Raw genomic sequence first — 23,162 nt, forward strand, 5'->3', positions numbered from 1 at the left:
AAATACATGGACTACAACATTACTTGCTACCCTCTAAACTGGTTTTTACTATCTTACTAATGGGTTTAGCCAAACTTTTAAAAAGTTTATTGCTTTGTTTTGACCACAGAAGGACTCTGATATGTAACGTGTAGAGTTTTTGTATGTGACTAAAGTCATCAGCTTAAAACAGATTGTCCTCACCATACGCTAGAGATCTAATGTACAGCATGGTGACTACAGTTAATAATAATGTGTTTTATACTTGCAATTTGCTAAGAGAGGGGATCTCAAGTGTTCTCACCATAGACACAAAAAAGGTAAAGATGGGAGCCTATGGATGGTTAATTAGCTTGGTTGGGGGTATCATTTCACAATGTATAGGTATATCAAAACATCATGTTTTTATGCCTTAAATACATGCAATGATTATTTGTCAATCATACTTCAATAAAGCTAAAAAAAAATAAAAGTACTCCATTCTCACTGCAAAAATTTGGAAAGACACTTAAAAGTCTCAAGAAAACAAAATGCCCACAATGCCAGCACCCAGTGATACATTATAGTAATATTATACCAAACTCCTTTTAGTCTATGAGTTTGACTTAGGTCACTTCTGAGCACTTTTGGAACACATTTTTAAAGGCTTTAGATTATTGATTTAACCAGCACACCTGCGCTTTATAGAGTTCTCAGTTACATATTTTAAGGTATATTGAGTTAAGTCATTTCTTGCTAAGGAGAACTGCCCTCTTGTAATGAGGAGCCCACTGGCTAACACTTCTCCAGGGCTTTCCGAAGCACTGCTGACACTTAAAAAATAAAATGCATTATGTCTAAAGGACATGACTCCTAAAAGGGACTGAACCTTTTCCTCAAGACCTATATGCTCTATAACAGAAAAGGCCAGTGGAGACTATGCTGCACCCCGTCCACCACCCTCCGCTTAAAACACGTCAGCCTCCCGAGTGGCACACACTTGATGTGGACACACTTACAGGTCGTAGGAGAACTTCCTCTCCAGGTTGGTCTGGTTCTTCTGAAACTGAAGGACATCCTGCTGCAGCCTGCCGTAATTCTTCTGCAGGGCCTTTAACTGGTCTAAACGGAGAGGAGGACACGAAATCACACAGGGCACCGGCATGGCCATCCTGACAACAGCAGGCACACCAAAACCCACCATGGGAACACCATGGGCCGTGGCACCAACAGAATAAGGAGGGGAAAGAGGAAGGGATGAGAGCACGGCCCCTCCCCAGGAACCTCCCCACCCCAGCCCTGGAAGCGGCCCAGAAGATGTGCGATCCTATGGGAACCAGCACCTTGATTCCTTTTCACACATCTCTCCTAAATCTTCTTTTTGACCTGCAACCCTTACAATGCACCAGGAGGTTCTATCCACCTATTTCTCTCCTAGACATCCTAAACCCTGAACTGTCCCACAAGGGCACACACGCCACTGTGTCTCCTGCCCCCAGAAGACGTATCCCTCGATCTGTGAAACGCTAATTTCGACATCCAGTCAGATAAGCAGCCACTCCTGCTGCACCCCCTGTTCTCAGCTACCAGGATACCTGCCAGCATCCTGTCATTTGGTCACAGCCCAGTTACTCTCTGAGGCCCCATGTGCACTTAGTCACCTGACCCTCCTATCTGGGAAACAACAGCTTTCTTTGAGGAAATCCATCAGCCGCATCACTGCTGCCCTGATGACTTGGCTCGGAAAAGCTCTGTAGAAAAAAAGCAGCAGCTCACTGACCAAGAGCCAGGCTGGGGAGGGTAGAAGGAAAAGCTGCCACAAAGGGGACGCCAGAACGGGCCGAGGGCAGCAACGAGGGCCTGAAACACGGCCCTGGACAGACACTGGAGTTTCCCCAAGGTCTGTCCTCACAACCCTAGACCTACAAGGCTCTCTGGGGGGCCGGAGGGGGGGGGGATCAAATTAAATAAAAGTGAAGGATTCGATGAACTGCTGATACACATAGCAACAGGGATCCATCTCAAAAGCACTTATTTATATGCCATGCTTGAAGAGACAGAACTACGGGGGTGGACAACTGGTCGCTGGGTGCGGCTGAGGTGAGGGCAGGTGTGGGTGGGGCTTCCTGGAGTGACGGACACGAGCTGTGTCTCGACTCCGGTATCCAGGGGACAGTGCATGTGTCAAAACACACAGAAAGGTACACTGCAAATGGGTAAACTTTATCATGTGTAAATTATACTTCAACAGACCTAACTTAAAAAAAAAAATTCTATAATCAAACCGAGCATGGGGCGATGGAATACTACTCAGCAATAAAAAGGAATGAACTATGGCAGCCATAACAGAACGGATGAATTTCAAAATAATTATGCCGCGTCAAAGAAGCCAGACGAAAAAGGGTCTATGCCGTCTGATTCCATGTATACAAAACTATAAAAATTACAAACTCATCTAGAGGGACGGAAAGCAGATCAGAGGGGCCTGGGGAGGATTACCAAGGGGCACAAAGAAACATCTTGGGCTGATGGATCTGTTCACTGTGTTGATTCTGTGGTGGTTTCTTCAACCGTACGTTTACGTCAAAACGTATGTCACACTGTGCAATTTAAATATGTGTAGTTTACTGTATGTCAATTACACCTGATTAAAGCTGTTTAAAAATAAAACTGTTTTATAAATAAAATTGAAGCTGTTTAAAAATAAAAATAAAAACAGCTGCAGGCTGTTGTGCCCTACTTGAGGACTGACCAGCAGATCATCAGCTCTGAGAAGCCCCCGGCAGTCAAGCAACCCATTTAAACTTAGTGAATCTCTGCATTTCCCCTATTAATATTCTTAGAAGCTGATCTGGAACTAGAATTCTAGACCAGCACTGCCAAACAGAACTATGATATTATAAACCACACAGGTCACTTAAAATTTACTAGCAACCACATTTTTAAAAAGTAAATAAAACCAGGTGAAATTAATTTTAATAATATATTTCATTTAACCCAACAGATCCAAAATATTACCATGGCAACATAGAATTAATGTGAGAAATTATGAATGAGACGTTTTATATTCTTTTTTTCATACTAAGTCTTTGAAACCTGGTGTGTATTTTACAGTTACAGCACATCTCAATTCAGATGTTAAACAGGAATTGGGAATTCTTGATCTGAATTTAGATTTCATAAAATTTACAGTTAAAAAGGATATTGGTACACCCAAGTTGTCCCAAAGATACTTAAGTTTCCCAATAACTGAGTCAAGTATCAGTTTTAAATTTAAATTGCCGAAAATTAAACAAAAATGAAAAATCCAGTTCTTCTGTCCCATGAGCCACATTTCAAACGTTCGCTGGCCACAGGAGGCTTGTGGCTACAGTTCTGGACAGCCCAGTTCTAGACTGACCTTCCCACCTTAGAGGTGGAAACTGAGGCTGAGGGCACTGATGGAGTTTAACTAGGGGCAAAGGTGAGACTAGGGTCAGGTCAGGGATCAGAAGCCCCAGTGCTCCTTTCATCAGGTTCTTAGGCTGCACTGGACCCTGTGACCCCTCCGGTCACACCTCACAGAGGGGCTTCACCCCATCCCTGCCTCGCCCGGCGGCTTCAGAAGGGCCCCAAGAAAAACCCTGGCTGCCAAACTGAATAAGAGGAGCTAGGAAACGGAATTACACTAGGCTGGATCATTTCTATATAAATTTCATGAAGGAAATCTGATTTCTGGGTGACCTAAACACACACACATATATTTCTTAATGTATCACAAAATGAGAATCTGAATTCTCTACGTAACAGCTTGCCATGTATTCAGTAAACTCATAAAAGGAAAAGCTCTCTAAGGAAACATAGTTAGGCAACAAGAGTAAAGATTACCCAATAACTTGTAATACCACCCATCATTAGATTGCACTAAGCGACCCTAGAAAAGGACAGAGGGAAGGTGGGTTTCTCCTAACAGGTCTGATGTCTGGGGGGAGTGGAACTCACCTTGCAAGGTTCTGATGAGCCTCTCGCTGGTGGTGATGTTATTCACTAAAACTGCCTGCAAGGAAGATAATCACATAATGAAACACTGGCAACCTGACAACTCAGAAGAGCCCTGACAGATGCGCCTGTGGAAGAAAGGGTGGGAGCGGCCCCCCTCCCACGCTGGGCTGTCAGCCCTCTGCGCCTGGGGAGGGATGAGCACCAGTGTCCCAGCACCCGCCTGCGACCCGAGCAAGGGGCGGGCGGCTCCCCGGCCCTGTTTCAGCTCCGCGCCGGCTGAAGCAGCAACTCCGGCCTTTCTCTGGGGGAGCCCAGGTACAGCCCTGTCTCAGTCAGAAGGCAAACTGAGTTCCAGCCTGGCTGATGGGGAAAAGAAACGGGGGTTCAGCGACCGATCCGCCTGCGAAGCTTCCCAATCCATTTTAACTTTTGACGTTCTTTCTTCTATCCAGACCCTACGAGCTCCAAGGATGGAGAGGAACTAACTCCCAGTTACACAAAGCTGGGAATGCTGACAACAGAGGAGGAAGAAGCAACACGGGCCTCGGGATAACAGTGAACAACAGTAAAAAGTAAGAAAAGTGAGTGTGGGGCCAGGTGCCGCTCTGGGCACCCCACATCCATGGCCCCATGGCTCTTCACACCAGCTGTGTGAGGGGGCACAATATGATCCCACTGTAGGGGACAGGAAACTGAGGCACAGCTGGCTTTAGAGACTCTAGGTCACGTGGTCTTCTCAAGAGCAAACAGGCAGAGCCCGAGCCCGAGCCCGGCAGGCCTGCCCCAGACACGGACTCTTCCTTACTGCGTACGTGCCAAAGCGGATGTGAACCCCAGCAGGACAACGATCCCGTGACTGTACCGGGTGCAAAAGCAAACAAGAACCTGAAGAGGGGACCAGAACGTGAAATACCAACACACGTCACACAGGTAAGTGATGTTCTCTGGACACACACACAGAGGTGCACACTGGGCCATAACATGGAAGTTTCTTACTGTGTCATAATCAACAAGGTTTTGTCAACCTGCTGGCCGTAACCTGGAGACAGGCTGCTGTCTCGTTCCTGGGTAAAGAAGAACATGACAACCACGCCGCCTTCACCCTTCTGTGCCTCTGTTCCCTCCTGGGCCTCTCCGTCCGGCCCTCCGTCCTGGAGGCAGCTTTCTGGAGGAAGGTGTTTCTGGGGTGAGTGCCTAGCTGTGCAATCTGGCCAAATGATTCTGGTGTTTATTTCAGGAGGTCTGACCATGTGGAACATTTCCTGGCACAACAGGAAAGAAGTCACAGTGATACTATCTGTACAGTTAATCTCTCACGGAGAGATCATCAAGAAGAGTGTTTATGGACATTCTGCGTGGGCCAGCGGGGAATCAGATTCACACAGCTCGCAGGTCCTGCTACTCTCAGAAAAGGTTTGCACACATTCAATTAAAAAGGCAAAAGATCGCCCTAAGACACAGCGGTCCCACTTTGGGGTATATATTCAAAAGAACACAAAGCAGGATCTTGAAGAGATATCTGCACCCATGTTCACAGCAGCACTAGTCACACTAGTCAAGAATCGAAGCAACACAGGTGTCCCTCAATGGATGAATGGATAAAGAAAATGTGGCATATACATGCAGTGGAATAGAACACAGCCTTTAAAAAGAAAGAATGTCACATGCTACACCACCGGTGAACCTTGAGGACATCATGCTAAGCCAATCACAGATGGGCAAGTACTGTATGATTCTACTCACAAGCAGTGTCTAAAGCAGATGGAATCATGAAAACGTGAAGTAGAAAGGTGGCTGCCAAGGGTGGGGGAGGGGAGGGGGGAGGGGTAGGTGCAGGGAACAGATTAGGGTTTAATGGGCGTAAAGTCTCAGTGTTGCTAGACGAAAAAGTTCCAGACATTTGCAGCACAACAATATGAATATATTGAACACAACTGAATTGTACACTTCAATTTCCACCTTGCATGGGTATCAAAACCACCTTCCCTCTGAACGACAGTGCTGAAACAGAACAGAAAAATAACAGGATCAGAGAAATGCAAATCAAAACTACAATGAGATATCATCTCACACCAGTCAGAATGGCCATCATCAAAAAATCTAGAAACAATAAATGCTGGAGAGGGTGTGGAGAGAAGGGAACACTCTTGCACTGCTGGTGGGAATGTGAATTGGTACAGCCACTATGGAGAACAGTATGGAGGTTCCTTAAAAAACTACAAATAGAACAACCATACGACCCAGCAATCCCACTACTGGGCATATACCCTGAGAAAACCATAATTCAAAAAGAGTCATGTACCACAATGTTCATTACAGCTCTATTTACAATAGCCCGGAGATGGACTAAGTGTCCATCATCGGATGAATGGATAAAGAAGATGTGGCACATATATACAATGGAATATTACTCAGCCATAAAAGGAAACGAAATTGAGCTATTTGTAATGAGGTGGATGGACCTAGAGTCTGTCATACAGAGTGAAGTAAGTCAGAAAGAGAAAGACAAATACCGTATGCTAACACATATATATGGAATTAAAAAAAAATGTCATGAAGAACCTAGGGGTAAGACAGGAATAAAGACACAGACCTATTAGAGAATGGACTTGAGGATATGGGGAGGGGGAAGGGTAAGCTGGGACAAAGTGAGAGAGTGGCATGGACATATATACACTACCAAATGTAAGGTAGATTAGCTAGTGGGAAGCAGCCGCATAGCACAGGGAGATCAGCTTGGTGCTTTGTGACCACCTAGAGGGGTGGGATAGGGAGGGTGGGAGGGAGAGAGACGCAAAAGGGAAGAGATATGGGAACATATGTATAACTGATTCACTTTGTTATAAAGCAGAAACTAACACACCATTGTAAAGCAATTACACTGCAATAAAGATGTAAAAAAGAAAAAGAAAAAGAAAAGGAGCACTTAAGTGATTACATGCTGATAATCTCGAAAGCCAATCTCTCCTGGGCAAATCATTTCTACAACAATTATGGCAATCTTACTCGCCCCTTCTCCACTCATTCCCCTCAGCCCCACCCAAAAAATCCTTATTAGAGTTTGCAACTGCCTGAGGGCTCAGGAATTGCTCCAATTTGAAACATCTGAAGATATTTCTGTCTCCCACGTGACTTTATTCTTCCAAACAAAATACATTTTAGTTATCTTCCCCCGCCTACTTACGGATGCATGGAAAAATACAGTCTCCACGTAAGTAAATGAGAAAGGAACCATAAAATGCCAGCAAGATCTTTATATCTGCAGTTTTATATTTACCAAAAATCTTGAATCATTTTTAGGAAAACGCTTCTAGCTTTTTGGGGGGTTCAATATAAAGAAAAAAACACCTGCATTAAACAAAATTATTTTTAAATCTTTTTTTTTTTTTTTTTTGCGGTACGCAGGCCTCTCACTGCTGTGGCCTCTCCCGTTGCGGAGCACAGGCTCCGGACGCGCAGGCTCAGCGGCCATGGTTCACGGGCCCAGCCGCTCCGCGGCATGTGGGATCCTCCCGGACCGGGGCACGAACCCGTGTCCCCTGCATCGGCAGGTGGTCTCTCAACCACTGCGCCACCAGGGAAGCCCACAAAATTATTTTTAAATGAATTACGTATTGTATTCTAAACAACCCAGTTGACTTTCACATTTTGGTGCCGAGAGACTTTGGGGGAGTTGTACTTCCTGGTGCGTGTGACCCGTCCCCTGGAAACTCTCAGCAGCAGACAAGGAAGTGCTACCAGAGTTTAACTGGACACTAAGCTCAGAACACCTCGGAATGAATCACCCACAAGCAAATGTATTATAACCATTCTATTCTAGGCAGGAAATAAGTATATTTGATCAAACTATTTCTCCATTAGATTCCTAAGAAAATAACCTCAACATGTCATAGTAAATTTCCAAAGCAATAAATCTACAGTAGATTATCATGTTCTGAAAAGCTCAATAAGACACAAATGACTAAATTTGTTAAAATGCTAGCTTTTGAAAAGCTCACTGGAAGTGAGGCTCATCACGTTATATAAAAGAGAAGGTGACCTTTATTGCTGTGCTTGTTTGGCTCATTAAAATAACCAACCTGCTTTGAAGATGTGGGTCCACCTTAAGCCTTACTAAAGATGACCCTCAAACAATCTAGCCCTTGCCAACCCACCGGCGATCAGGTGCCTGGATAACTTCTTTGTAATGACATTCCTGTTAATGCTCTGGGAGATGAACCTCAAAAAGAATTTAACCTTCATGACCGGTGAATGACATTAAGAATGAAGGGAAGAATATGAAGTATGCACGAGTTTTTTTACCCCTCATCAATTTCAAAATCTCCCAAAGCAATGCTACCCAAGGGAAACATAATGTCAGTCAGATATGGGAATTTTAAATTCTCTAGCAGTTACATTAAATTAAGTAAAAAGAAACAGGTAGGCAAAGGGTATGAATAGACATTTCCCCAAAGAAGATACACAGATGGCCAAAAGTACATGAAAGATGCTCAGCGTCATTAGAGAAACGCAAATCAAAATGAGAAGGTACCACTTCACAACACTAGAATGGCGACAAGAAAAACAAACAAACGAAAGGAAAATAACAAGTACTGCAAGGATGTGGAGAACGTGGAACCCTCAGACCAAGTTGAGGAGAAGGTAAAATGGTGTAGACGCCGAGGAAAACAATTAGGCAGCTCCTCAAACAGCTGAACGGTTATCATATGACCCAGTAATTCTACTGCTAGGTATATCCTCAAGAGAACACATGTCTACACGAAAACTGTCCACTGGACGATGAGGGAAGGAGGGGGAGAAGAAAGGGGAAGAGGGGAGAGGAGGGGAGGGGAGGAGGAGGGGAGAGGAGGGGACAGGAGGGGAGAGGAGGGGAGAGGGGGAGAGGAGGGGAGGGGAGGAGGGTAGAGGAGGGGAGGGGAGGAGGGTAGAGGAGGGGAGGGGAGGAGGGTAGAGGAGGGGAGGGGAGGAGGGTAGAGGAGGGGAGGGGAGAGCAGGAGAGGGGAGCAGAGGGGAGGAGGAGGGGAGGGGAGAGAAGGGGAGGGGAGAGAAGGGGAAGGGAGAGAAGGGGAGGGGAGGGGAGAGGAGGGGAGAGGAGGGGAGAGGAGGGGAGAGGAGGCGAGGGTAGAAGAGGGGAGAGGAGGAGGAGGGCAGGCGAGGAGGGGAGGGGAGAGGAGGGAAGGGGAAAGGAGTGGAGGAGAGGGGAGAGGAGGGGGGTAAAGGAGAGGAGGGGAGAGGAGAGGAGGAGGAGGAGGGTAGAGGAGGGGAGGGGAGAGCAGGGGAGGGGAGGAGGAGGGCAGGGGAGGGGAGAGGAGAGGAGGAGGAGGGGAGAGGAGGGGAGAGGAGGGGAGAGGAGGGGAGAGGAGGGGAGGGGAGAGGAGGGGAGAGGAGGGGAAGGAAGAGGAGGGGAGAGGAGGGGAGAGGAGGGGAGAGGAGGGGAGAAGAGGGGAGGGGAGATGAGGGAGAGGAAGGGAGAGGAGAGGAGAGGAGGAAGAGGGTATAGGAGGGGAGGGGAGGGGCGAGGAGGGTAGAGGAGGGGAGGAGGAGGGCAGGGGAGAGGAGGGGAGGGTAGAGGAGTAGAAGGGAGAGGAGGGGAGTGGAGGGGAGAGGAGGGGGTAAAGGAGAGGAGGGGAGAGGAGAGGAGAAGGAGGAGGAGGGGAGAGCAGGGGAGATGCCAGTAGAGGAGGCGAGAGGAGGGGAGAAGAGAGGAGAGGAGGGTAGAGGAGAGGAGGAGGAGGGTAGAGGAGGGGAGAGGAAAGCAGGGGAGAGGAAGGGAGGGGAGGGGAAAGGAGGGGAGAGGACGGGAGAGGAGAGGGGGAGGAGGGTAGAGGATGGGAGGGGAAGGGAGAGGAGGAGAGGGGAGGGGAGGAGGAGGGCAGGGGAAGGGAGGGGAGAGGAGAGGAGGGGAGAAGAGGGGAGGGGAGAGGAGGGGAGAGGAGAGGAGGAAGAGTGCAGGGGAGGGGAGAGGAGGGGAGAGGAGGGGAGAGGAGGAGGAGGGTAGATGAAGGGAGGGGAGGGGAGAGGAGGGGAAAGGAGGGGAGAGGAGGGGAGGAGAGGGGAGGGGAGGTAAGGGAAGAGGAGGGGAGAGGAGCAGAGAGCAGGGGAGAGGAGGGGAGGGGAGAGGAGGGGAGGAGAAGGAGAGAGGGGGGATGGGAGAGGAGGGGAGGGGAGATGAGGGGAGAGGAGGGGGGAGGAGGAGGTGGGTAGAGGAGGGTCAGGGAGGGGAGAGGAGGGTAGAGTAGGGGAGAGGAGTGGGGTAAAGGAGGGGAGGGGAGAGCAGGGGAGAGGAGGGGAGAGGAATGGAGAGGAGGGGAGAGGAGTGGAGAGGAGGGGAGGGGAGAGGAGGAGGAGGGGAGAGGAAGGGAGGGGAGTGGAGAGGAGGGGAGAGGAGAGGAGGAGAAGGGGAGGGGAGAGGAGGGGAGAGGAGAGGAGAGGAAGAGGAGGGGAGGAGAGCGGAGAGGATGGGAGAGGAGGGGAGAGGAGGGGAGAGGAGGGGAGAGGAGAGGAGAGGAGAGGAGGGGAGGGGAGGGGAGAGGAGGGGAGAGGAGGGGAGAGGAGGGGAGAGGAGAGAAGGAGGAGGGGCGGAGGGGAGGGGAGGGGAGGGGTGGGAGCAAACTGAGACTGCCCTCACTGAGAACCTGGGGTAACTGTCTCCCATGTCACAGGCCGCCCAGCCTCTAGCCCACCGTGACCTGGGTCACAGAGAACTGCCAGGAGGACCCAAACAGGGCAGGCCGCGGGAACCCCAGATGGTTCTTTGCTGCCTGTCTAGCAGCTGGCTCTCAGGCGGAGCGGCGTCCTTCTCAGCGCGCAGACCCTGATGGTCTGTCACCAGCTGCCAGGGGACTTGGAGCCCTTCCCCTGGAGCAGCCCACTTGGGGTGCCCCTCCTCGGCACCACACCCCAGCCCTCACCAGGACAGGCACAACTGGAAAGCTGCCCACACAAGGGCTGGAGCTGGAAAATCTTCCTCCCTGCTTTCAGAGGGAGAAAAGCACTGATGGCAGCACGTACAGCCTCAGCAATCCAAACGCTCCCCGGCTGTCATTAACCGGCATGGAAGCGCCCCTGCCGCCAGGAGCGTGGGGTCCAGCCTCCTCCTGACCCACCCGCACAGGCCGCAGGAGGAGCTGGGCTCAGCCCCTTCCGTGAGCGCCAGTTTTCCTGTTCCCAAATGGGAATCCCAACAACTCGCCCTCCCCTGTGGGAGAGGCCACAGTTTGGGAAGTTCTAACTTTCCGCAAGCAGGGTGTACACAGACACGTGGGGACTAAAGAGAAAACTGAATTAAGCGTACGGACCCAGGGCTGCAGCGAGCGCTCCTAACACTTCCCACACTGTTTTAAACAAGAAACAGCAGATCTCACTCATCAGCACCAAAGGGAAACACGTGAAAAGACAGCTAGGTCAAAGACCCTTTTTGTATTTCACATCAAACGCCGTCCTGCAGTGTTGGGTTAGAAGAACAGAGGGTCGGGGAAGTGTGAGGAGGGGAGAACCAGACAAAAGCCACCCGGGGGCGCCCCTCGCTCCCGAGGAGCACGGAGATGCTGATGGAAAGGCTCTTCCCTGTAGGAAGAAGCCGAGCGGAGAGCAAGCACCTCTGCAGGGCTTGTTTCCCTGCCTGTGGACACAGGAGCGCAGAGCACAGAAAACACATGCCCGCCTGCTCAACCGAGACGGTCAGGGGCAATTCACAGACGGGAAGGCAAGACACCGCCCTCCCCATGGAGCTAACCCAGGACATCTCATTGGGTCTTGAACCAAGTAAGCTTCTCCCTTAGTTTCTCCTGACGTCCAGCACCAACCACAACAGACCCCAGGTGCCTTCCCTGCACAGCAGGGACGGCACAGAAGATGTGTTTTGCGGTCTCTCCTTTTTAATGGTGGGGGGTAAATTACTTGAGTTCAATCACAAAGCTGTCTTTGAAGGCTACGTTCAAGCAGCAAACTAAGAGTATTTACCTGAAAACACTGAGTCTTCCGAAACACTTTTTCTCAGGAAACAGATTTTTGGTGGATCGCTTTCACCTGCTTCCCCTTTCTGCCTCTATACAGACCTGTCCCTCACCTCTCCCCACGCCACCTGCCACCCAGGCCTGTCCACTCTTCCTCCTGGCCGTCTCTCGAACATGCTCACTTTACAGAATTCATTCCACTCCTACCTCAATTCAGCTCAGCAATGTGTTTGCGTCAGATATTTCAAGAGATGCCTGAGTGGTCTGCCTCCTCTCTGCCCAGCTCCCTACCCTAAGCACGCTCCCCAGGGGCCTGGGCCCGCCTTTAAACCCGCAGATCTGACCTGACAGCCTTGATCTACAGCTTGAACCCTGTGATGGTTCCCCTGCCCTCGAACTCAAGTCCAAACCCCCTAGTGACTTAAAAAAGATCCTCTTCTTAGGACCCCTGCACCCCTCTCTACTCTGCGTCCAACCCCACTCTCTCTACGCCCAACCACCAGGTGCTGTCCCCGCACCCGGGGAGGGACACATTCACCTGTCGCTTCCAGGTGACACCTGAGACGGCTCTCCTCAAACAGTGTGCAGACACCCCGCTCCACCTGCCTGGTGGAAGATGCACTAGACGTCTGAAGCGTGTAGCTCTTACTTCCTGTGCCCTCCTGAATGGCAAAGGCTAATGCACGTTTTTCAGATTCGTTCCCAGCAGGACTTAGATTCAGATCAGAGGTGTTCACTTGTGACTGGAATGCTGAACAGCGTGAGGGCGCTGGAGGTGCAGAATGCAGCAAGGCATGGGGACCCTGGCTCTGAGCCAGAGGGGCAGCGGCGGCCTCCCATCCAGCTCTAGGTCGGGCACAGGGAGCGCGCCTTTGGGGCCAGTCCCGCCTGGTGCCCCAGGAGCCGTCCCTGGCCCGGGGCTGATCTTCCAGACCTTCCCACCTTTCTATAGTCACCTGCTTCCCTGTACTAAATCCTTTCTGCTTAAAAATCGACCCGACAGACCCATTAACTCGTCTTTCTGCTGCATTCGACGGGAAGTGCACAGACAAAGGGCCCGGCCTGGTCCACCACAGGGTTCAAGGCCAGCACCTGGCAGAATAAATACTGAACAGATGGATAGGAATGGACATGGAGAATTAATGGGAATAAAAACAGAAAAGCTATTTTAGAACCCTTGATTCTTCAGTCAACCACAGGGGTAAAAGGGGATAAAAATCAAAAGAACTACTTTTATCTGCACAAGTCCACTCTGATTCCCTAAGAAAACCCACTGTCTGGAAGAAAATCATCACTGTTCCCAGCTACGGAAGAAAGGCTGGCCCAGAAAGAAGAAACTGGAACACTCAGAACTGTGTCCTGCTGTTTGAAAATTCAGTGTGGTGAGGCCAAACGGATGGAAAGAACCAGCAGCCCAGGCCCAGCCCTGCCCCCGCCGGCCACTCTGCAGGCCCCCCGAGCCGGGTTACCTCTGAGGGCGTCAGTCCTCGCCTCCATCTCAGAGGTGACAGTGCCTGTCTCCCAGGCTGGCACGTTGAGAAATGACATATGTTCACATATGTGAAAGCATTTTGGGAACTCTAAAGCGGAACAAATGGCCAGACTTCTTAACGCTCGTCATTTCCTATTCAAGAGGCAGAATCTTACAGAGGAAGTCACTCATAGAAACCAACGCTGCTGCGACCGAGGGAAGCAGCCCCAGCCCAGGTCCAAACACCACACAGGAACCAGGAGGCACACACCTGGGGTTCTCCTGGCCCCAACACCCACCCCCCACACTACCCGTCACTCACAACAGGAAAGCCCCAGAAACGCAGGATATTTTCCCACCACACACTTCAAATAACGCCTTCCAGAGCCCCTTCGTGCCCCGCGTCACCGTGCGAGAGAGGACAAACCGGCAGCTGACAGGCCACCTCGACGGGGGCGCAGGGCACACAGGTGAGTGACAGCGGGGGGCCAAGGCAAGTGGAATGCGGGCCCCTCCTCCCTCCACCTTCCCAGTTGCCTCTTCTATTTAAGATTTCCTCTTCCTGGACACAAAACAGTTAATGTGTCGCCAGCGTCCCCTCTTCCACCCTTCTGCTTCACCATCTTTCTTCTTTTAGGTCAGGAACCACACAGGAACCGTATTTCCACCACAAATGAAATGTTACTCAAACGATCTTCTTTGCACTGCTCAGCGTTAATTTACATATTTTAACAAATAAGTGAAAAGACTCAATATGCCATAGCAGACAAATGGCTGCAAGAAACCGTCCTAGAAAGAACGTCCCAAACACAACTATGGCAAACGAAGCTATTTCTGACCCCCACTTCCGGCAAGTGAGAATGAACACAACAGCAGGACGTTCAGCCTGCCCTGGACAAAGTGCTACTCGGTAATTCAGGGTCTCCCAGACTTCTCCCCCAACCATCTCAGATATTAGGTAATCAGTCCCTCAAATGCTTTTAGGGCCACCACATGGCTACAGGGCAGCAACTAGTCTGGAGGCTACCCAAGATCCTGGTAAGCCTTCAGACCTACCAACATTAACTGGCATTCTGCCAAGAGGAAAAGAATGAATTCAACCACTCTGTGCCATCCTCAGGCGTCCACGCAGACCTGTACAAGAGACCCTCCATTAGCTTTTGCCAAAACTAACTACAACCTGGGGCTCTGATTCCACTGAGGACCCTTAAAAACCTGTTTTACAGGTATACACCTATACACCTGTACAAAGAAAACAGTATTTCACTGGGAGCTTATGTGAGGATTATTTGTACCCACACACATGTGGTGGTTTAAAAATATCCCCTCAAGGGGCTTCCCTGGTGGCACAGTGGTTGAGAGTCTGCCTGCCGATGTAGGGGACACGGGTTCATGCCCTGGTCCGGGTGGATCCCACATGCCGCGGAGCGGCTGGACCTGTGAGCCATGGCCGCTGAGCCTGCGCGTCCGGAGCCTGTGCTCCACAACGGGAGAGGCCACAACAGTGAGAGGCCTGCGTACCGCAAAAAAAAAAAAAAAAAAATCCCCTCAAGTTCTTGACACTGCTCCCCAAAATGGAGTCTAATTCCCGCTCCTTTCATCTGGTCTGGCCTTAGTGACCTGCTTCTAACTAATGCACAGGAAGTGACCCTGCAGACTTCTGAGGCCCAGCCAGCGAAAGGTGTGCAGGGTTGAATACTGTAGCCCCAAATTCACGTCCACCCAGAACCTGCGAATGAACCTGTTCACAACCTCATTTAGAAACAGGGTCTGTGCAGATGTAAGCTGTAGTGAAGTCAGGGGGGTGGGCCCCGAATCAGCATGACTAAAGAGAAGAGGTGAAGGTACAGAAACACAGAGGGAAGATAGAGGCAGAGACTGGAGTGAGGCACCTGCAGGTCAAGGAATGTCAGAAACTGCCAGCAAACACCAGAATCTACTACAAGAGCCAAGGAAGGGTCCTCCCCTAGAGGCTTTCAGGCAGCATGGTCCTGCCGATACCCTGATTTTGGACTTGCAGCCTCCAGAACCATGAAACAAACTTCCGTTTTAAGCCATCCAGTTCGTGGCATTTGTCCTGGCAGCCCTGGGAAACTCCTGAATTGCTTGCTCCCTCTCCGTTTGTTGGTATCGTCGCCCTGGGAACCCAGCCTCCATGCTTCGAGGAAGCCGCCAGCCACATGGAAAAGCCACGTGTAGGGTCCCTGACTGCCAGACACACGAGTGAGGAACCCTCAGGCAACTCCACCCCAAGCCTTCAAAGCACCCCAGGGACTTCCCTGGTGGCGCAGTGGATAAGACTCCGGGCTCCCAATGCAGGGGGCCCGGGTTCAATCCCTGGTCAGGGAACTAGATCCCACATGCATGTCGCAACTAAGAGATTGCATGCCACAACTAAGAACCCGCCTTCCGCAACTAAGACCCGGTGCAACCAAATAAATAAATAAATATTAAAAAAAAAAAAAAAAAGGCACCCCAGACTGTGGAGCGTGGAGTAGAGACAAGTTGTTCCCTCTGGCCCTCCCGAAGTGCAGATTATGAGCAAAATCAACGTCTGTCATGGTTTTAAACCACTGTGTTTGGGGGCAATTTGTTATCCAATAGTAAATAACAGGACAACACATGTATGTATAATCCTGTTGACCTGACTCACACGCAGATCTTCACATTCAAAACATGGGCCCCATGCCAATTAGATGCCAAGGGAGTCTACAAAAGTTCCCTTCAGCAAACATTTAGGAAGAATCCTCTTATCTGGAATCATACCCTTGCCTTCCTACCTAAGGGAGGCTCACCTCAATACCCCTAAGATAACAATGCAGAATACGCCAAGAGTTTCTGGGTCTTTTTAAATGACGTGTGAAAACCAGGTGTGTTCAAACACGTTTATCATTTAAAGAACCCACTTGATCTACAATCTTCACGGCACACTACATTTAAAAAGCTTGAATGCAACCATAATTTATAAAAGCTTGAGTGTAATGTGTATGTTTTAAAAGGGGGTGGAAGGTTCCCAGTGGTTAACCTCTGAGTGCTGGAATTACATGTGATTTTGATTTTCTTTTTATATTTTCAAAATTGTCTACAACAACATTTTGATAATTAAGAAAAGGAAAACTTTTTGACATTTACTTAAGCCTGACTCATACACAATCATTTTTTGTTTTAAAACAAAGCTGAATATCCCTACTTATATATAACTCAGGAAATGAGCTTCCACCCAGTTAACTTGCATAATAGCATTTATGCAAACGGTCTCAACCACACCTATTTATGCAACAGACAGGAATGCAGAAAAGAAAGAAAATGAAAATGACAGTTCAATCTCCAAGAATCATCTGAAGTCTCATTTGAAGTGTTTACCATCAAGCAATCAGTCTGTGAGATTTGGTTCAAATTATCAAGACAGAGAACCTGACTGATCAGCTGCTGCCCTAGCAATGGGTGCAATTCACTGTACCAGGCTTCTCCCTGCATCCAATGGGCTGTGGCTGGTGAAAAAGGAACAGGCCAGGAAGGTGCAGAAAGAAAAAGACAACAACAGCAGGACCACATTTGGTGAGCAAGGCGGAAAGAGCTAATAAAAATGTAATAATATATATGTACAACTTCTGTTCCAGCAATTCAACTTTTTTTTTTTTTTGGTGGTACGCGGGCTTCTCACTGTTGTGGCCTCTCCCGTTGCGGAGCACAGGCTCCGGACGCGCAGGATCAGCGGCCATGGCTCACGGGCCCAGCCACTCCACGGCATGTGGGATCTTCCCGGACCGGGGCAAGAACCCGTGGTGCCCTGCATCGGCAGGCGGACTCTCAACCACTGCGCCACCAGGGAAGCCCGACTTCATTCTTTTTTACGGCTGAATAGTATTCCACTGTATGTATACACCACATCTTCATTATCCATTCATCTACTGATGGGCACTTAGGTTGCTTCCATATCTTGACTATTGTGAATAATGCTGCAATGAACACAGGGGTGCATATATCTTTTCAAATCAGTGTTTTTGTTTTCTTAGGATAAATGCCCAGGAGTGGAACTGCTGGATCATATGGTAGTTCTATTTTTAATTTTTTTGAGGAAGCTCCATACTGTTCTCCATGGTGGCTGCACCAATTTACATTCCCACCAACAGTGCAAGAGGGTTCCCTTTTCTCCACCTCCTTGCCAACACCTGTTATTTGTTGTCTTATTGATAATTGCCATTTTGACAGGTGTGAGGTGATATTTCACTGTGGTTTTGATTTCCATTTCCCTGATGATTAGTGATGTTGAGCACCTTTTCATGTGCCTGTTGGCCATCTGTATGTCTTCCTTGAAAAAAACAGTCTATTCAGATCCTCCGCCCATTTCTTACTCGGGTTCTTTGTTTTTCTGATGTTGAGTTGTATGAGTTCTCTGCATATTTTAGATACTAACACCTATCAGATACATAGTTTGCAAATATCTTTTCCCATTCATCTGGCAGCCTTTGGTCTTGTTGATAATTTCCTTTGCTGTGCAAAAGCTTTTTTAGTTTGAGACAGCCCCATTTGTTTAGTTTTACTTTTGGTCTGTCTCTACTGTCCAAACCTGTGCTGTCCAATACATGGCTATCTAATTTTAAATTAGTTAAAATTAAATAAAATTCAAAATTCAGTTCCGTAGTCCCACTAGCTACATTTTAGGTATTCAACAGCTACATGGGGCCAGCTGCTACCGTACCACAGAGCAAAAAAAAGGAACATTTCCACCGTCACAGGGAATTGTTAGACAGTGTTGACCAGAACGAGGCATAAATTTCATTACCACACTGTCCCTGATAGGTTCGGCTTTCAAGCTTCTACCCAGCCCCCAACCTGGGGACTTTTATGCCCATGCAGAGTAGCAATGCCAGCCTGAGGTAGGGATGCTGGCCAAGGTTGGAACGCCCTAGGTCACGTGAGATTTGCACCCATACGTGCTAGCAAGCCAGCTCCTCCCACAGCTGAGAATCACTATTAGTCCACCAGTAGGGTCTTTAAAATTCTGAAAAAGAGCCTCATTCCAATTCAAAGCACGAGTGCTAACTTCCTAAGATTAAAAAAAATAGATAACACAGAGTCATGTACTGGGGGTGACAGACCAGCCCAACTTCTCTGGGGACTTCCCAGCCAGATTGCAACAATCAGGTTATTTTTTGCCTCAGAATTTGGAATTGGGGACAGAGGAGAGCTAGCGGGAATAACAGTAGTCTTTCGAAGCAAGGAAACAGAAAAGTGATCCCATCGCCCAGCTTTAACAACTATCAACTCAGGCCAACCTGGTTTCTTCTGTGGCCACACCCAGGCCCCCTGCGTGAATTAGGTGATGGAGAGCTCTGGAGAGGCCCCCTGCGGCCCAGCGACGTGGGGTCTACACAGAGCAGAAGGAGGCCAGGGGCAGAGATGGAGGCCCCGCTGGCGGCCACCCAGGCTCTAGGTCACATCCTAGGTGACAGGTACTAACTCCCTTTGGACCTCAGATCCCTCCCTGTACGATGAGCACCAACTGCATGAGGCTACTGAGAGGAAGACAGGAGACAGTTCCTGTGTAATGCGGAACGTAACCCTGGCTCGGCAGAGATTTGCAAAACACGCGCTCTGGTCGCTGGTGTGACAGCTGTTGTTGGTGCTCTTCGCACGGCTCAACTGCACTGTTCGCGCTTGGCTCTAACAGACACCCCAGCACCTCCTTCATCTCTTCTGAAAGCCAAGACAATCTGTTTTCATGGTTTTAATTTAGAAGAAAAAAGAAGAGTCCATACCAAAAAAAAAATAATAATAATAATATTATCACTCCAGATGCTGTGGTTTACTACTACCTCTACCCCTATGCTATCACCATTACTACCACGACGACTAGTTGTAATAATACTAGCTACCGCGTTTTGGGCTTCTGCTCCATGTCAGGCACTGTGATAAAGCCTTCACAAATATTACACTGAATCACTGCAGCCACCCTGCAAAAGGGATTCTGTTGTTATTTCCACTTGGTGGCTGAGAAAACAGGTCCAGGGAACTTAACTGACTTGCCTGAAATCATACAGTTAAGGAAAACAAGGATTCGAACCCAGGGCTGCCTGGCCGGAAGCCCCATGCCATTCACCCTCACCCCAAACTACGGCAAAAATCCTCCTGGGGCTAAGAAACGAGCCCCCATCCCCACACCCAAAATGAAAAGAACTTTGTATCACATCTCCTATAAAAGCTTAAAACTCCAAATGAAAGGACTCTCACCCTTTCCCAGCGGCTATTTGACTGTCTCTCAAATGTGTACTTTACCTTCTATACTGGGGCTCCTCGACTTTCAATATCCACTGTTAGATGTTTACTGTGACTACAAGAGCCTCCCTCCCCTTGGATGCTCAAACAGTTCTTGAACTTGGGGGTGGGGCAGGAGTGCTAAGATCCCGCATTATGTCCCCTATTTTAAAAAGAAACCGTAAAACTGAAGTGTTCAGAAGTGAGGTGTAACAGTCACCTGGTTTCTGGCTGGGAGATGTTCCCTCTCATTTCCTCCTACAGAGGCAGATGCTTTTAGGAAACAGTCGGTCAATCACATTTCAAAGAATTCCGAGTCTGAAGGCTTATCCCCACCAAAGCTTACACTCAATAAGCCAGCATTTCTGTATCTAGGGCTTGCCTGTGGTGATGAAGCTTCATTGACTGTGTTACTATGAATTCTCTAGAACAAATGGCTCTGGGCAGCGCAGTCTCTGAGGGCTCCGCCCATACGATACGGGAAGCCCGGCTGCCTGCAACCTGTTTTACAGGACTCTGGAGCCCCTCGGCGTACCAAGGCCAAGGCAGAAGGTCCCATGAGCAGAAATTACCCTGCAGTCGCTCTTGCTTCTCCCCACCCCAAACAGGCACCCACACTTTGTGCCATGCACAAAAATATCCAGAAGCATGGAGGAGTATGAAAAGAGAGATTAGTCATTCCCAGAATTTTGGATTTCACGAGCCAGTAAAATTTCAGAGGCATTTGGGAGACTGATGAGGTTAAGAAAACAAGGACAGTTAAAAGCAATAACCAAACACCACATGCAGACATGAACAGCCCTTCTATCTTCTATCACTACCATTTCAAAAAAAAAAAAGTTAAAAACAAAATGTAGAAGGCCAGAGAATCAGAGTATCAACAAAAGACAATTCTTCCTACAGAAAAAAGAGTCAAATTTTCAGGTAATGACACACATACACACAGGGGTGGAGAGGCAGGCAGACAGGTACACAAAACATCCTCCTTTTTCCTCCCTCCCTGCAGATGGGAAAACCTTGCTCTGGCTGGTCCCAGACCTTAGCACATACGGTCCTTCCCACCTTGCCCTGTCCAGCCCAGGCCCAATGGGGCAAGGCTGCTGGTCTCTGCTGGGTCCCCTTTCCCAGCCCAACACTCCCCAGGTCCCATCACAGGCCTCCTTCCTAACTGGGCAGAGGGCCAGAGTGCCAGAGACCTTCTCGGTACGTCCTGCAAATCCCAGATGGACGTTCTGCCCACTCTATCCCTTGAGAATAAACTCTGCAGCCTCCCAAAGCGTGCTTCAGGAGGTTAAGCATGTGTACACACTGTGAGAAATGGCAAGGTCCCATTCTATTCAGCTAAGGGGATTTCAGGAGCACAAATAGTGTCACCCACACATGAGAAAAAGGGAGACCTTTCCTATAGGAAAGCACTTTATTATAAAGTTATAGGGAGCACTTTCCTATAACAGCATTAAAACTGGAACAATTCCCAAGGAAGGAGTACACATTTGTGACTATGAGAAAGTACTCCGCAAATAAAAAAAAAAAAAAGCACTTCTCACCTTTTAAACCAGTTACATAGGAAAAGTCTGAGGCCCTATCTAGAAATGATTCATTATCTGGTAACTAGTAGCACTTTACACAGATCTGGCTCTTACTAATCCGTGTGCCTCTCTCTGTGAAATGTTTGATTTATTGGAAGGAGGTCATATCCTGAGATCCATTATCTTGAATGTGGACTTGGTTTTAGTAGGAAATAGTGAAATCTTGCGAGGAAATAAATAGTCATGAGTTTGATGCACTTTAGAAAGGAAGGTATTAGTGACTCACACCATTATACAATTTAACAAACAGGAAAGTGGAGTCACACAGTCCCAAGAAAACCAGAAAAAGCAAGACACATAAAGCTTAGATACGCTCACTAATGGGAAGCCCCTTTTTTAATCTGTGCAGGATCTGGTATTTTTTAAATTTAAAAACCAGCACTCTTGGGTCCCCTACTTTCTTTGTTAGTATATATTAGGAGGTCTACATCTCCTCTCACTGTGAGATACTCAAGGGCACAAATGCTATTCCTCTGTGAGATACAAGCATCCGGCACAGGCCTGGCACAGAGCAGGTACTTAACGCATACTTGTAGAAAGTAAGGAAAAAAGGTAACAGGAGGATGAACGTGCTGCTCAGACAGTTCTTTTGCATTTCTCCCATTTATCAGCACTGCAAAAGTTTTTCCAACAAACCCACCCAGGGCCTAATGGCGATATGAGGAGACATCCAAAGCTTGATCAAGAGGCTCATTCCACGCAACTACACCACATACACACACAGCGGCTTATGCTCCCATTGAGGAGAATTCGACAGGGTATAAATGGTACTTAGAACAGAATTAAGAGGAAAACCAAGCAGGTCTTGCCTTTTCATCCTGGTATAACTTGTTGACGCTCTCCATTTGAAAGTTGTGGCTGGATTGAATTTTGTCCAGCTGTTCCCGCTGCTTTTCCAGCTCCCCCTGGAACTCGTTCTTTTTCATCTCCACGGCCCCTCGCTCTGCTGCCGCCCTGCGGACCCTGCCTTCCAGCTCCACGATGCGCGTCTGCAAGGACATTGTATTTGTTATGATGATCTGCAATCATGATCACTGAAGTTACTACTATGACTCCCTGAAGGCTCCGATGATGGTTACCATTTTTTAGCAGTATTTTTATTTTTTGGTTGTGGCTCGAAGCATGTGGGATCTTAGTTCCCCAACCAGGGATCGAACCCACACTCCATGCATTTGGAAGCGAGACGTCTTAACCACTGGACTGCCAGGGAAGTCCCAGCAGTATTTTTAAATTAAGTATGTACTTTTTAGACATAACACTATTGAACACTTAACAGACTACCATATAGTGTAAATATAACTCTTTATGCACTGGGAAAACAAAAACTCACATGACTTGTTTTATTGCGCTATTGGCTTTATTGTGGCAGTCTGGAACTGAATTCGGGATATTGCCAAGGTCTGCCTGTACATAAAATGGCTTATGCTTTACCTGGAGTGAGCTGGTGCTCAAATATTTAGTTCCTTTTCCTCACTAACAGAGCATTTAAGCACTCTTTATAAGACACAATCTCTGAAAACAGATTCAATTCTCTGCACACCAAGACCCCATCTGCCCAGAGAACAGGGGTCCAGCGTAAGCTCAGACAAAAGCACTGCAACCGGGGGGAGGTAAGCATGAGAGGAGGACAAAACACCCCTAGGGGATGGATTTCCACAGCTAAGAACTCAAGCTCTGCCATCAGAAAGACTGGGTTGGCATCCCAGCTCCCCTCGCCCTTAACCTCTCCGAGCCTTAGTTTGCCCACCTGTGAAATGGGGAACATAAAATCCCAACCCGAGAGAGTCTGTGTACAAAAGAAGGCAATGTATGCAATATATCCTTAAAGAAAAATTACTCTGACGCTTGCTAAAATGATAAGGAAAACTTGACTCAAGGCTACTGCAACAGGGGTCATGACTGTTGCAGTCGGGAGAGAAACTGTTCTCGACTCTGAGCCCAGCAAGGACA

The 23,162-nt window shown here is 48.5% G+C and overlaps 1 protein-coding gene across 5 annotated transcripts in view; it reads right to left on the reverse strand.

Annotated features, from left to right (window-relative positions):
• Nucleotides 1-23,162, reverse strand: part of GOLM1 (golgi membrane protein 1) — a 91,405-nt gene that overhangs the window by 56,825 nt on the left and 11,418 nt on the right. For all 5 annotated transcript variants that reach the window (XM_070045763.1, XM_070045764.1, XM_060301098.2 and 2 more), the window contains exons 3-5: nucleotides 22,022-22,201; nucleotides 3,940-3,994; nucleotides 978-1,080 (exon numbers count right to left, since the gene is read on the reverse strand). In XM_070045763.1, coding sequence (XP_069901864.1) covers nucleotides 978-1,080; nucleotides 3,940-3,994; nucleotides 22,022-22,201 — 338 coding nt within the window. The remainder of the gene's footprint in view (nucleotides 1-977; nucleotides 1,081-3,939; nucleotides 3,995-22,021; nucleotides 22,202-23,162) is intronic.

This window comes from Globicephala melas, chromosome 6 (genome assembly GCF_963455315.2).
Source record: "Globicephala melas chromosome 6, mGloMel1.2, whole genome shotgun sequence".
Classification (NCBI taxonomy): domain Eukaryota; kingdom Metazoa; phylum Chordata; class Mammalia; order Artiodactyla; family Delphinidae; genus Globicephala; species Globicephala melas.